This window comes from Tupaia chinensis, unplaced genomic scaffold (genome assembly GCF_000334495.1).
Source record: "Tupaia chinensis unplaced genomic scaffold, TupChi_1.0 Scaffold000252_1, whole genome shotgun sequence".
NCBI lineage: Eukaryota > Metazoa > Chordata > Mammalia > Scandentia > Tupaiidae > Tupaia > Tupaia belangeri.
The window spans coordinates 3,665,473-3,678,060 of record NW_006159732.1 but is presented as its reverse complement, the minus strand read 5'-3'; the positions used below and the strand labels follow the sequence as shown (position 1 = coordinate 3,678,060).

Below are 12,588 nucleotides of genomic sequence, written 5' to 3'. Positions count from 1 at the left end.
CCATCCTGCTGAGGACCTGAATTATCCCTTTGTCCTAGTTATACTGTCTAGTGTACCCACCCAGTCACTTAGTAGCTTCCAGGTTATCAGATTGACTGTAGTGGTATCTCAGTGTGTGTTCAGTTAATCTCTAGTTTATTTAAATTGGTCAAAAGGGACATGAGTAGGAATGCTGGCACTATGAATATGCTAAAAAGGCAAAAAAGGAGTCAATTGTTTTTTTAAAAAAGAATTATTTATTTAATTCCATTCGTTGTTATTGTTATTTTTTAATTTGACCAGACAGAGACAGAGAAAGAAAGCGAGAGAAAGGAAAAGTAAGAAAGCAAGCTGCCAGGTTCGGGACTCAAACCATGATCGGTCATGTGGGAATCCAGGGCCTTTAACTACCACGCCACTTGCCAGCCCCAGAGCCAATTCTTAATAAAGGAGAGAAGAAAATCATATGCCAAGATTACTATGATCTATGAAAAGACTGAAACAATTTCCCAGATAGAAATTGTTATGAAAGAAAAAGAAATTAATGGTATCTAGGATTTCTCTTAAGTTGTCTTTATTTTTCTGTTCTTTTCAGTTGCCCGAACTATTAAGTTGTCAGAAAAGTCATGATGTACTTTACTGTTTTTCTATGCAAAAAAAGTCATGACTTTCCTGACAACCCAATAAACCAGAGGTCTTGTATTCAAGGTCAGAGATTCTTCTGTTTGGTCTAATTTGATGTTAATATCTTTGAGGGAGGTTTTGATTTCCTGCATGGTATTCTCTATCTTCAGAATCTCTGCTCGTTTCGTTTTCAGGGTGTTTATGTCTTTATGGAGTTCCCCCTTCAAGTCATGGAAGGATTTTCTCATCTTCTGGAATTAGTTTTATGTTTTCTCTCGCATCTCATTGAGTTTGTTACAATGAGTATTCTGAGTCCTTTTCCTGACATTTCTGTGATCTCTCGTGTTTTATCCATTGTTGGTGTGGAAATGACTATGTTCCTTTAGTGGGGAGGTATTTCCTAGTTTTCTTATATTTCTTGGGACTCTTCTTGGGTTTTTCAGTCATCTAGTAATATGCTCACTTCTTCCTACATCTTTTTTTTTTTCTTTTCTTTTTTTTTTGGAGAGGTTTTTTTTGCTATAGGGTGTGTGCGCTTGCCAGACAGACAGAGACAGAGAGACAGAAAGCGGGAAATCACCCCCCAGGGGGGATGGTCATGCCACAATCCCTTTCTCCTCCATTCTCCTCTCGGGATCTTGGGCACGCACACACGCGCCTGGCATGAGTTTTAAGCCACTGGGTCCAGGACGCGAACCACGGTTGACTATGTGGGAGTCCAGCGACATAGCCATTATGCTAACTGCTGGTTCCCTTCTTCCTACATCTTTGGAGAAGGTTTCTGAAGATGTGTGCTCGTGCCCATTGAGCCAATGAGTACCTTTCAGTTGAGAAATTTAATCCATTGATATTTAATGTTATTATCGATATATCTGACTTATCCCTGTCATTTTGTGAATGTGTTTTCTTTTTTTCCTCATTGTTTTGTGTTCTTAGTTATTATAACTGAAGTTATTATAACTTATTATATAAGTTATCTCTGTACCAGTTTCCCCCACTATGCTGTGTGGGAGAGCGGTATCCATAGTGGAAATTTGGGGTTCTTATTTTCAGTAGGGAGTTTCCCTTCTTTTACTGTTGAGTGGTTGTGGGGAGAGAATTCCTCTAAGCCTCCTATCTTCAGTTATTTGGCTCCTGTATATCTAAACCTCTCTGCTCCCAGTGTAGCTGAAAACCTGAGCTGATCAGGTAAAATATAAGGCAGTAGTTCAATTTGCATGCTGTGTGGTACATGGACTGAAGCAGCCCCTTCTCCCCCACTGTAGGTTGGTTGGAGGTCTTTAGTGATCAGCTCAGGTCAGGTGGCCTTTGCTTCTTGTTCTTAGATTTGTGAGGGATAGGGCAGAGAAAATATAGGCCATGCAGCAATTCCTACCTTCATCTGTGGGACTTAGTGTTTTTCTTGTACTGTGCTAATGCCTTAACATAATACCTGGAAGACAATAGCTATTGTTATTCTGTTGTTATTTTGGTTGTTGTCTTTATTATAACTATGGAAATTTAGTAGACAACAATAGAGCAGAAAATTACTTGTTGAGTATAGAATTAGAAGACAAGAAGTTAGATATTCTTAAGGAATGCCTCCATGGGGCTAGAACAGCTGGTTAAAACATTGATTAACATAAAGCACACCATTTCCGGAATCTGAAAACCCTTTGGCTAGATGGTTCTGGGTCAAAGCCACTACTGTTTAAATTCATAGCTTTTTTTTTTTCCTTTTTCCTTTTACTTTAGTTATAGGGTGTGTGCTCTTGCCAGAGAAAGTGCACATACACATGCCTGGTGTGTTTTTCAAGCCACCTTATCGAGAATTTGAAATCTGTGGGAACCAGCAGTTAGCGTAATGGCTATGTCACTGGACTCCCGCGTAGTCGACCGCGGTTCGCGTCTGGACCCGGTGGCTTAAAACTAACGCCGGGCGCGTGTGTGTGCGTGCCCAAGATCCCGAGAGGAGAATGGAGGAGAAGGGATTGCGGTGTGACCATCCCCCCTGGGGGGTGATTTTTTGCTTTCTGTCTCTATGTCTCTCTCTGTCTGTCTGGCGAGTGCATGCGCCCTATAGCAAAAACCTCTCCAAAAAAAAAAAAGAAAAAGAGAATTTGAAATCTGCTCTCTGTCATGTGGGATCTAGCTGCCTTAACAACTATGCCACTGGCTGACTCTGTAGCTTTCTTTTTTCTAAATTTCCCGAAGCCATCACTTTTTAAATGTAGAGTAGGAACCTCTACTTACTTGGTTACAGTCATATCTAGTAGTAAAAGAATCACTTTGATTACCTTGTTTGGATTTGCTTTCAAAACATCTTTCGGGGGTGACTCATTATATGTCCATGATTGCTCTTTATAGTTGCACATTAGAGAAGTGAAATTTGTTGGAGGGTGCCTCACCGGTACCTAAGTGCTTATGGAAGGCTGCGAACACCAAGTGCTTATGGAAGGCAATGCATTTTGACATAGAACGATGAAAAGATTTTTTTTTATAATAGTTCATTCATTAAGACAGAGCAGACTAATAGAAAGACTTTGCTGTACAAGCCTGTATTTATTTTATTTTATTTTATGTCTTTGTTTCTGGTGTAGGTATTGACATCTTGAAGCTTGTAGCAGCCCAAGTGGGAAGCCAATGGAAGGATATCTATCAGTTTCTGTGCAATGCCAGCGAGAGGGAGGTGGCTGCCTTCTCCAATGGGTACACAGCAGACCATGAGCGAGCGTATGCCGCTCTGCAGCACTGGACTATCCGGGGCCCCGAGGCCAGCCTTGCCCAGTTAATCAGCGCCCTTCGTCAACACCGGCGCAACGATGTTGTGGAAAAGATTCGTGGGTTAATGGAAGATACCACCCAGGTAATGTGGTCCTGGTTGGGAACTGTGTACTATGGGCCTTTTTTCTGTGCTTCACATTTTATCCAATATATGGAAATAAGGAAAAATAATATTAGGTGTTAAAGTGCGTGCACATACACACACGCCTATATTCCCAGGACAGTGGTACTCAGTGGTGGTCCATTAGAATCATCTGATGCTTGGGCTTTACCACAGACCAGTCAAATCAGAATCTCTAGGAGGAAAACTATGAATTAGTATTTTAAAAACTTTCCAAGTGACTCCAGTGTGCAAAGTTGCGAGTTACTACCTTGGGGTGAGTTGTAGCATCAGACTGTGCAGCCAGAGATCCTTTCTGTTACTCAATTTACAATTTCATTTTGCATAGCATGCTATGAACAAAACCAAGAAAGAGGACTTTTTCCTACACCTTCTTCTCCTTCAGGGGATGTTTTCTGTGATGTGGTTAGGAAGGCTAGGTCTAACTTCTGAGGATGCAGGTGGTGCTAGCAGCAATTGATAACAGGACTGAACCTCCTCCTTGGTGGCTTAGTGCTGTTCATCAGATGGGAACTGAGGGGACCCAGGAGTGTGATTTATTCATAGTGAGCCCTGGCTTTGGAGCCAGAGACCCTTGGATTTGAATTCTGGCTCTGGCACTTGACCTAAGATAAGGTACAACTTTGCCTGCCTCTGTTATACTTGTAAGCTTATTTTGTAAGATTAGAGTAGAAAAAGAGTGTATAAAATGCCAGACTCACTGAAGCATTCTATAAATACTAGTCATGAGGTAACACATTTTACTTGTTTTTTCTTGAACTGCAAGTCCTTGGAAAGCCATCGATTAGGTACAGATTTGGTGTTACTCACAGACAATAAAAAGTATCAGAATATAGTCCTGAGGTAAAGAAAGGACTGTTATTGGAACCAGCAGTTAGCATAATGGCTATGTCGCTGGACTCCCATGTAGTCGACCACAGTTCGAGTCCCGGACCCGGAGGCTTAAAAATCATGCCGGGCGCGTGTGCGTGCATGCCCAAGATCCCAAGAGGAGAACGGAGGAGAAGGGACTGTGGTGTGGCCATGCCTGGAAGGTGATTTCTCGCTTTCTGTCTCTCTGTCTCTCTCTGTCTGGTGAGTGCACACGCCCTATAGCAAAAACCTCTCCAAAAAAAAGAAAAAAAAGAAAGTACTGTTACTAAGACCAGATAAAACCTAAGATTTAAAGGACCATTCTGCCCGTGTCATTACTTCAGTGGTCTAAACTGTTATCTAAAAGAGCTGGGTGGAAAATTTTTAATGCATCTGCTCAATTTACTATCATTCTACAGAAAATTCTCTACAAGGGGGACTGGCAGGTGGCATGGTGGTTAAGGCACTGGACTGCTTCATGGCCAACCATGGTTCAAGGTCTGGACCTGGCGGCTTGCTTTCTCTCTCTCTCTCTCTCTCTCTTTTTTTTTTTGTCTCTCTGACCAAATTTAAAAATAATGAAAAATAGATAAATAATTCTTTTTTAAAAAACAAAGAAAATCCTCTACGTGAAGGAACTCCATCTTATATATTTAACAAATCCAGATGCTTTCTTCTTTTAATACTGTTATCAGTGTAAATTTCTTCACTATTAAAGCAAGCATTCATCAAGGGGAACTTTTGTCTGAGAAACTATTTGGGTAAAAACTTATAGGTACTAATTTTCTTTGACGGTGGTCTTTAAGGTCTTGGGGATATTTTTAACTTCTTTGAAATGTGGAATTTCAGAGAAAATATTTATTAATAGACCAAGTGGGAAACATTCAAAGGCATACACCATTGTCTTGTGACTTTTTGAGAGACAATTTCCATAAATATGATTCACAACTAAAACTAGCTTATGTAGCTAGATGTTCGGAAAAGTAAAGAAGGTGTTTATCGTGTAGTTAAATAAAGTGACTACAGTTTGAGTAGGCAGAGTGTTATTGTGTTTTTGGAGTACTAGCTTCAAGGAAAGAAGTAGTAGGCTAAACAGCAGATTTGAAGAAGGATTTAGATGCTTGGGCACAAGTCACTATCTCCTTAATGATGTCTATAAGAAAGATCCCATCTGATTATTGCCATGCTAGGATTTAATGAACAGAAATCCATGGTGGGCCCATGGAAAAATGATAAAAGGAGGCTGTAAATCAAGGAGAACGGTTCATAACATAAAGATCATTAGGTTAATGAACAACAAAGCAAAATATCTTCTTCTTTCTTCTTTAGCTACACTATAATACAGAAAGATTCTGATAATACCTTTTGTTATTTATGTTTTGAGAAACAGTGGTAACAAAGCTTCTATAACCACCTCTGTGATTCTAACATAGCTTCTGTGTTATGATAGAGGTTGAAAAGGCAATAATGAGCTTCTTGTTCCGTGTTGTAATAATATACCTCATTGTCTAGCAGCATTAAGGTTTCAGGCCTGCCTCTAATTTTAATAGCCAACAAGGGCTGAATGGCCGCCAGTTCACATTAGTTGCACAGCGTGTGACTCTTTTTCCATAGTTTATCATAGTTTGGTTGATTTAAGAGAATCAGAAAGCAGGGGGCATAATTGTGAATTAGCCTTCCCATTTTGTGATGGATTTATACTCCCCGTGTATTGTAGCACCGCTGGGGATTGAGACTTTGTCCCAGGTATTAATAGATTCTTAATGTGTAAAAGTGACCTTTTTTTAATGCCTAATTTTTATTTCTATTCATGAGCCTGAGAACACCTACGTTATGTTCCACTCAAAGGATAAGCCCTATTGTGGCTTTTAGTTTCCTCAGTCAGTAATAGCTGGCGCATTACTATCATCCTTGGTGGCCTACTGGCCATTTTTTAATTAAATCCATGCAGAGGCAGACTCACTCTTTATCTGAGATATGAGATGTATTTTTCTTCACTTTCTCTTTTCAAGTTCAACGTCGAAGCTGAGCCCAGCCTTCCAGAATTCTATCTATTCCTCCCTTCCAGGCCAGGAGCATTTGGAAGAAGCAGCAAAGCAGTGGGATGGAAGTTGGAAGTTACTATAATTTCGACAAACTTATTTAAAAAAAAAATGGCAAAACAAAAAACAGCATTCCAAATTGTGTATCATCTCTTTTTCTATCCTTTTACTTTTTTTTTTTTCCCTGTGTTTTTATTTAAAGAATGTCTCTGTGGGCTGGTTCCGTGGCTTAGAGGTTAAGGGAGCTGGATCCCACATGCTGACCATGTGGGTTCAGATTTCGCCCTGGCGGCCTGAAAAACATGCTTGGCTCTCATACATGTGTGTCCCAAATTCTGGTAGGATGGAGAAATGGAGACTCTCTTTGGAGAGCACATACCCCCACTTCACTCCCCCAGCAATTTAATAGCAGCAACAAACAAAAATAAAATAAAAAATCCCCCAGTGTCTCTTGTAAGGAGCATATATTTAAGGTTTTTTCTTAAATTTAGTTGACAGTTTTGCCATTTAAAAAAATTTGCTCTGGTGCTCATGCATTCTCTGGAGAGAGACAGGAAGAAAGAAGAGGAAAGCAAAAAAGCACCCCCTGGGGGGGTATATTTGTTCTGTTCTCTTTTTAAAAATTTTTCTTTCTTTATAGCTTTCTTTTGCATTAATCAAGCATTTTTAAAAAATTGTTCCATTTTTCCCTTGTTAGCTCATTAGTTAAGCATCTTTTACTTTACTTTTATGGATACTCCAGGGATTATAACGTGCATACTTAAATTATGAGAGACGTGTTATAAATATGTGCTTTTCTCCATTTTTCAGATAACACAACTGCCTTAGAAGACTTTAATCCTATTCATTCTTCTTAGGTTTTGCTTTTGTTGTGATGAATTTTAATGCTACACATTTTGTACTCCCAAATGCTTACTTACTATGGTCTAAGAAGATTTATGAAGATGTATCTGCATAGTGATCTTTTCTATTGTTCTTCATACCTTCCTATAGCTTCAGTTTCTAGCTGGAGTCATTTTCCTTTTGCCTAAGGAACATTTCTCACTGTAGGTTCCCAGCCATAACTGCTGTTACTCTTTGTCTGAACAATGCCTACTTAGTAAGTAAATAAATTGCATTATCTCACCTTAGTTCTTGAAGGGTAGCTGGAAGTAGAATTTTGGCTTGCCAGTTATTTTTTGTCAATCCTTTAATGCCTGGGTTTGAGTTTCTCCTGTTATACGGTAAAGGAGATGATGGGTGTTTATTTTTAAATCTATATTACATAATAAATGATGTGCACAAGATTATGCCGGGCACTTTAAGTGATGCAAAGATGAGTAAGAGATTGCACTGTCAAGGTAGCTATAATTGAATGGTAGAAATGTATACATACTTACGTAACATAAAGGAGCAGTCCAAGGGTGCTGGGTGCCCATCTCACCCGCCGCTCAGGCTCCAATCAGAATGACAGCACAGAGGTGTGTGCAGGTAGAGTTCCTGCGCTGGCAGCAAAACACTCTGGGGACCCTGAGTAATTTATTTCACCTTTTTGCCTCAGTTTCTTTATGAGAGAAATCTGAACAACATAAGTATTTATCCTATGAGTTTTCTTGAGAATGAGGTGATTGCGACCTACAGTAAGCTCTTAGTGAGTGTTTACTATTAATAACTGTAATTCTTTCCAGGCTCAGGAGGCAAGAGAGATGAACGAATCTTCCTAACTAGTTCCAACGTATACACATAATGGATCCTTTAAATCCTGAACACTGAGGGCCACTTAGTGTTGGGTGGGGAAGTTCTCTCAGTTCCAAGACTACTCAAAGTAGACAGTTGAGCAGGAGGTTGCTGTCGATTTCAGAGCCCAAGAACTGAAAATTCCAGTTAATTGTAAATATTTATTCTTTGCTGCCAGCGTACATGTTCCTGGGCTAGGTAAAATGTTTCCTCTAGGGTGAAACAAAAGGGATGGGATGTGTGAAGATAATGGTCTGCTCCTTTGATGGGTATCAGGAAAGGGGAAGCAAAACTGAGCAACTGAGTATCTTTAGGTTTCCTTTCAGCTTGGTTTTCTGTCCCCCCCCCCCCTTTTAGTCTAGGGCCTTTGTGTGAGAGGTCTTCAGAAACATTCATGGTAAAAGTATGTAATAAAAAACAAACAAACAAACAAACAAAACTGCATGGAGGCAGGCAAGTGGTGTGTTGGTTAAGGCTCAGGATTCCCACATGGCCTACTGTGGTTTTGGTTTGAGTCCTGGACCCAGTGACTTGAAAATTACTCTGGGTGCATACATGTGTGTGTCCAAGATTCTGGGAAGAGAATGGAGGAGAAGGGATTGTGGCATGGTCATCTCCTCCAGGGGGATTTCTCACTTTCCTTCTCTCTGTTTCTCTGTGTTTCTGTCCAGGGAGTACACATGCCCTATGGCAATAACCTTTTTAAAAAAATGCATGGATTTCAACTTTTTTTATAGCAGAGTATGCTCATTCTTTAATTCCATTTTTAGTTCATTTTTTCCCACTTTTTTGAAGTTCCCACATACATGCAAATAGGCATATCTTTCTCTTATTTTCTGCACTCCTTCCCTCCCCCCAGTTTGGACAGGGTGATGGGCAGGACTCTGTTTCTTCTCCACAGGAAATGCTGGACAAACAATTTCTCTAATTCTGAGGTTTTTTAAAAATAATTATTTATTAAGTTTTAGTTATTAAGTTTTATTTATTCATTAATTTATTTTTAATTTGACAGAGAGAGACACAGAGAGGGAGCAAGAGGGGAAGTGAGAAAGCAAGCCACCAGGTCCGGGACTCGAACTGTGGTCAGCCATGTGGGAATGTACAGCACCTTAACCACCATGCCACCTGCTGGCCCCCTAATTCTGAGTTTTTATGTACTTATTTATTTATTTCAATTAAAATAGGACTTCAAGGGCTTGCCCTTATGGGCAAGTTATCAGAAATAACTGAGGTAATGACGATTATACAATGGGATATTTGAAAGTTAAGTATTAAAGTGATGCTTAGTGTACGGGTTCAGAGGTAATTGTGATTGGGGTTTCAATGTCCCTTTATTGTTTCATTTTGCAAAAGGGATAGAAAAGGAATTTTATGTACACTTAAAAATGGTAATATTAAAAAGAGCTACAATGGGAACCAGCAGTTAGCGTAATGGCTATGTCGCTGGACTCCCGCGTAGTCGACCCCGGTTTGTGTCTCGGACCCGGTGGCTTAAAACTCACGCCAGGCGCGTGTGCGTGCGTGCCCGGGATCCTGAGAGGAGAACGGAGGAGAAGGGATTGCGGCGTGACCATCCCCTCTGGGGGGTCATTTCTCGCTTTCTGTCTGTCTGTTTCTGTCTGTCTGGCGAGCGCATGCACCCTATAGCAAAAACCTCTCCAAAAGAAAAAAAAAGAGCTACAATAATTATTAAATAATATGAAGTATTACTTTAGCTGTTTTGTTCGACCAGAGATTCACAGATTTGAAGGACTGATGTTGATCAGGCGGGGGAGTTGAGCATCCATGCTATATTTCTCATGCCTTCTTCCAAAAATTAGATAGATTCAAACTACACTAGAATTTAACAAGTAGTGGACGAAGAACCAATGTTTTTGTTGTTGTTGATATCTATATAGTAGAATGATTCTTTGTTAGGGTTTCCTAATCCTTTCCAGAACCACATAGGAGACCTATGTTTCGGGCATAGAGAGCTTGTACACTCTCTGTCTCTCTCTACTATAGTAGACTCTGTGTTGCAGACTGGGTAGCTTTGCTCTGCACAATCAACTGAGAGAATTCCAACAGCTAGAGAAGTACTGGCCCTTCTGTTTTGGTGAGAACAGTGCTCTTGCTTCTGCAAAGGGGATGACAGTTATTGATTTTTTGCTCACCAGCTGCAGGATGCAGCTGTCCTTATCCATGGGTCTGACTGAAACCAGTTATTTTCGGAAATTGAACATAGTGAAGGCAAGTTGAGGCAAATAGCAGCTGCACATGGAACCGTTGGCCTTCTTGGCTATTCAAATTAGTCTTTGTCTTTAATTTTCTAATTGGCTATCTCTTAGGAAATCGGGATGAGTGTTCTAAAAGATATAAGATGTTAGCTAAACTCATGTGTCTACTTCCTGTCTTCTACTATATTTCTACAGCATAGAGGGGCATTTAAGGTCAAGTTACTTAATTTTCAGGGTTTGGCTGTGGGTTCTGGGGAACTGATAAGGGTATTCAGGACAAGTAGACATAGAAAGAAATTGCTGACATGCATAGGTCCAGGGACATTTACTGATGTTTGTGTTTAAGGGTTTTTGGGGGGCACAAAGGAGCCATGTCTATGAATAGCCTTTAGATTTCTGATGACATTTCACACTGTTCTACTTGTTATCATATTCCAAGGTTTCATTCAGTTAGTCAACATGTTTGTCAAGCACCAGCTGTGTACCTAGTACTGGCTAAAGCAGAAAGGTGGTGCCTGCCTTTCAATAGCACACCTGCCGAGATAGAGCCCTATGTGCAAATAATTACAATTCAGTGGGATAAGCAAATATTATAATACAAGTGTGCTGGCAGATCAGAAAAGGTACTTGTTCTACCAAAAACTGCATAGAAAACTGGAACAGACATGAAAGTCTTCTATTTGAATATCTTTCTTTTTTTTTTTTTTTTTAAAGTCAAGGTCTTACTGTCAGTTGTCAGGATCTTTCTGAACCAACCTTCCAGCTGGTGTTACAGTTGTGTTTAACCTTTAGGTTGGATTAGGAATGGAACTGTAGATCTCCCACGTGGTCCCGGCCTGCAGAGCACGGTGTCCTGTTTGGTTTCTGCCTAGTATCCAAAGTCCCACATGCTTTTACACACTATGGGCATCTCAAGTCTTTGGTTCTGCAAAGAACATCTGTTTTCCTTAGGTTCTTGTTTTGTTTTGTTCAGGAAAAAACCTTTGACTGTTATGCAATATTTAAAGGTCCAAAAATAAGATTCCAATGTCCCACTTCAGGTTAAGTGCTGGAATTTGATCTTTGAATTTCCTACTAATAGAAAGAAATGATAAATCCAAGACTGTCCCTCTGGACTGAGTTTTAATCTTGCTTTTGCCACCCACTGTATAACCTTGGACAAGTCCCCTAATGTCTCCAAGCTTCAGTTTCTTTATAGCCACCTTGTAAGGACCTGTCGAGAACTAAAAATAATGAGCATATATGCCCAGTATACCACTGAGTAAGAGTAGGAAGCTCAGTAAATCATAGCAACTGCATTTTATGTTGGGACTTGAATTCTATCTTGTCCTTGTGAGCAAATGCACTATGTTTTCAGAAAATGCACATTAAGGAGAAAGTGAACTAGCCTTCGCTGAGTATCTCTCGTGTCCACAGCACTGTTTAGATGCTTTACCTCTGTGCTTATTTAGCAAACTTCATAGTCCTGAGAGCTACAGGTATTAAAATTCTATGCTATTATGTATAAGGTATATAATATTATATATATGATAGAAATATATAGTTAAATATAGAATATATAACTATATTTGTTAAATTCTGTGTCATTCAAATGTAAGGTGTTCCATTATCATATGTTCTGCTGAAAAAGGAATAATCAAAAACACTGCCAATTATAGTTGTAAGACATCTCTGTTTCAGAGATGTTAAAATGTGAAAACATGCATCATAGAATTAATGAAATATGGTAGTTGAGTTTAATGTATACAGGACGTAAAAAGAAAAGACTAGGAAACAGATTCGGGGGTCTTGATATTAAGATAATCTTCCTACCAAAATGAACACACACGCACACTTTTTTTTTTTTAATTGTTGTATTATGTTTTTAGGGTGAGATAGTTTAACAGAGGCATTTTTTTTGGTAAACATTAATAGAGTATGCATACATATCGAGCCCTGTACTAGGTGCTGAGGCACTAAATAAGAAAGCAAAACACAAAAGCAGAGATTCATCCCTGAAGATGAATGGCAGTTCTGCAGGAAGAATAGATACCTGAACCAATTTTTATGCTCTGTTCTGTGGAAGTGCTGTAGAGGAACTGAAGGGGGTTTTTATTTTCTCCTGAGGTGTAGTTTCTCAACATTCAGAAAAGGCTGTCTATTAATTGATGACATTTCTACCTCTTTATCCACATCCTTACTAGCTTTCTCAAAAGTACATTGGGAAGAAGGCAGAACCAATACTGGGTGGGGGGGGGGGGGAGCTTTTTTTCTTTATCAGGTAACAGTGCTAGAG

At 39.7% G+C, this 12,588-nt stretch overlaps 1 protein-coding gene across 1 annotated transcript in view; it reads left to right on the top strand.

The window, feature by feature from the left end:
- The window catches only part of TNFRSF21 (TNF receptor superfamily member 21), an 80,466-nt gene that overhangs the window by 51,722 nt on the left and 16,156 nt on the right, over nucleotides 1-12,588 (top strand). Inside the window, exon 4 of the mRNA XM_027772103.1 lies at nucleotides 3,183-3,448. Coding sequence (XP_027627904.1) covers nucleotides 3,183-3,448 — 266 coding nt within the window. The remainder of the gene's footprint in view (nucleotides 1-3,182; nucleotides 3,449-12,588) is intronic.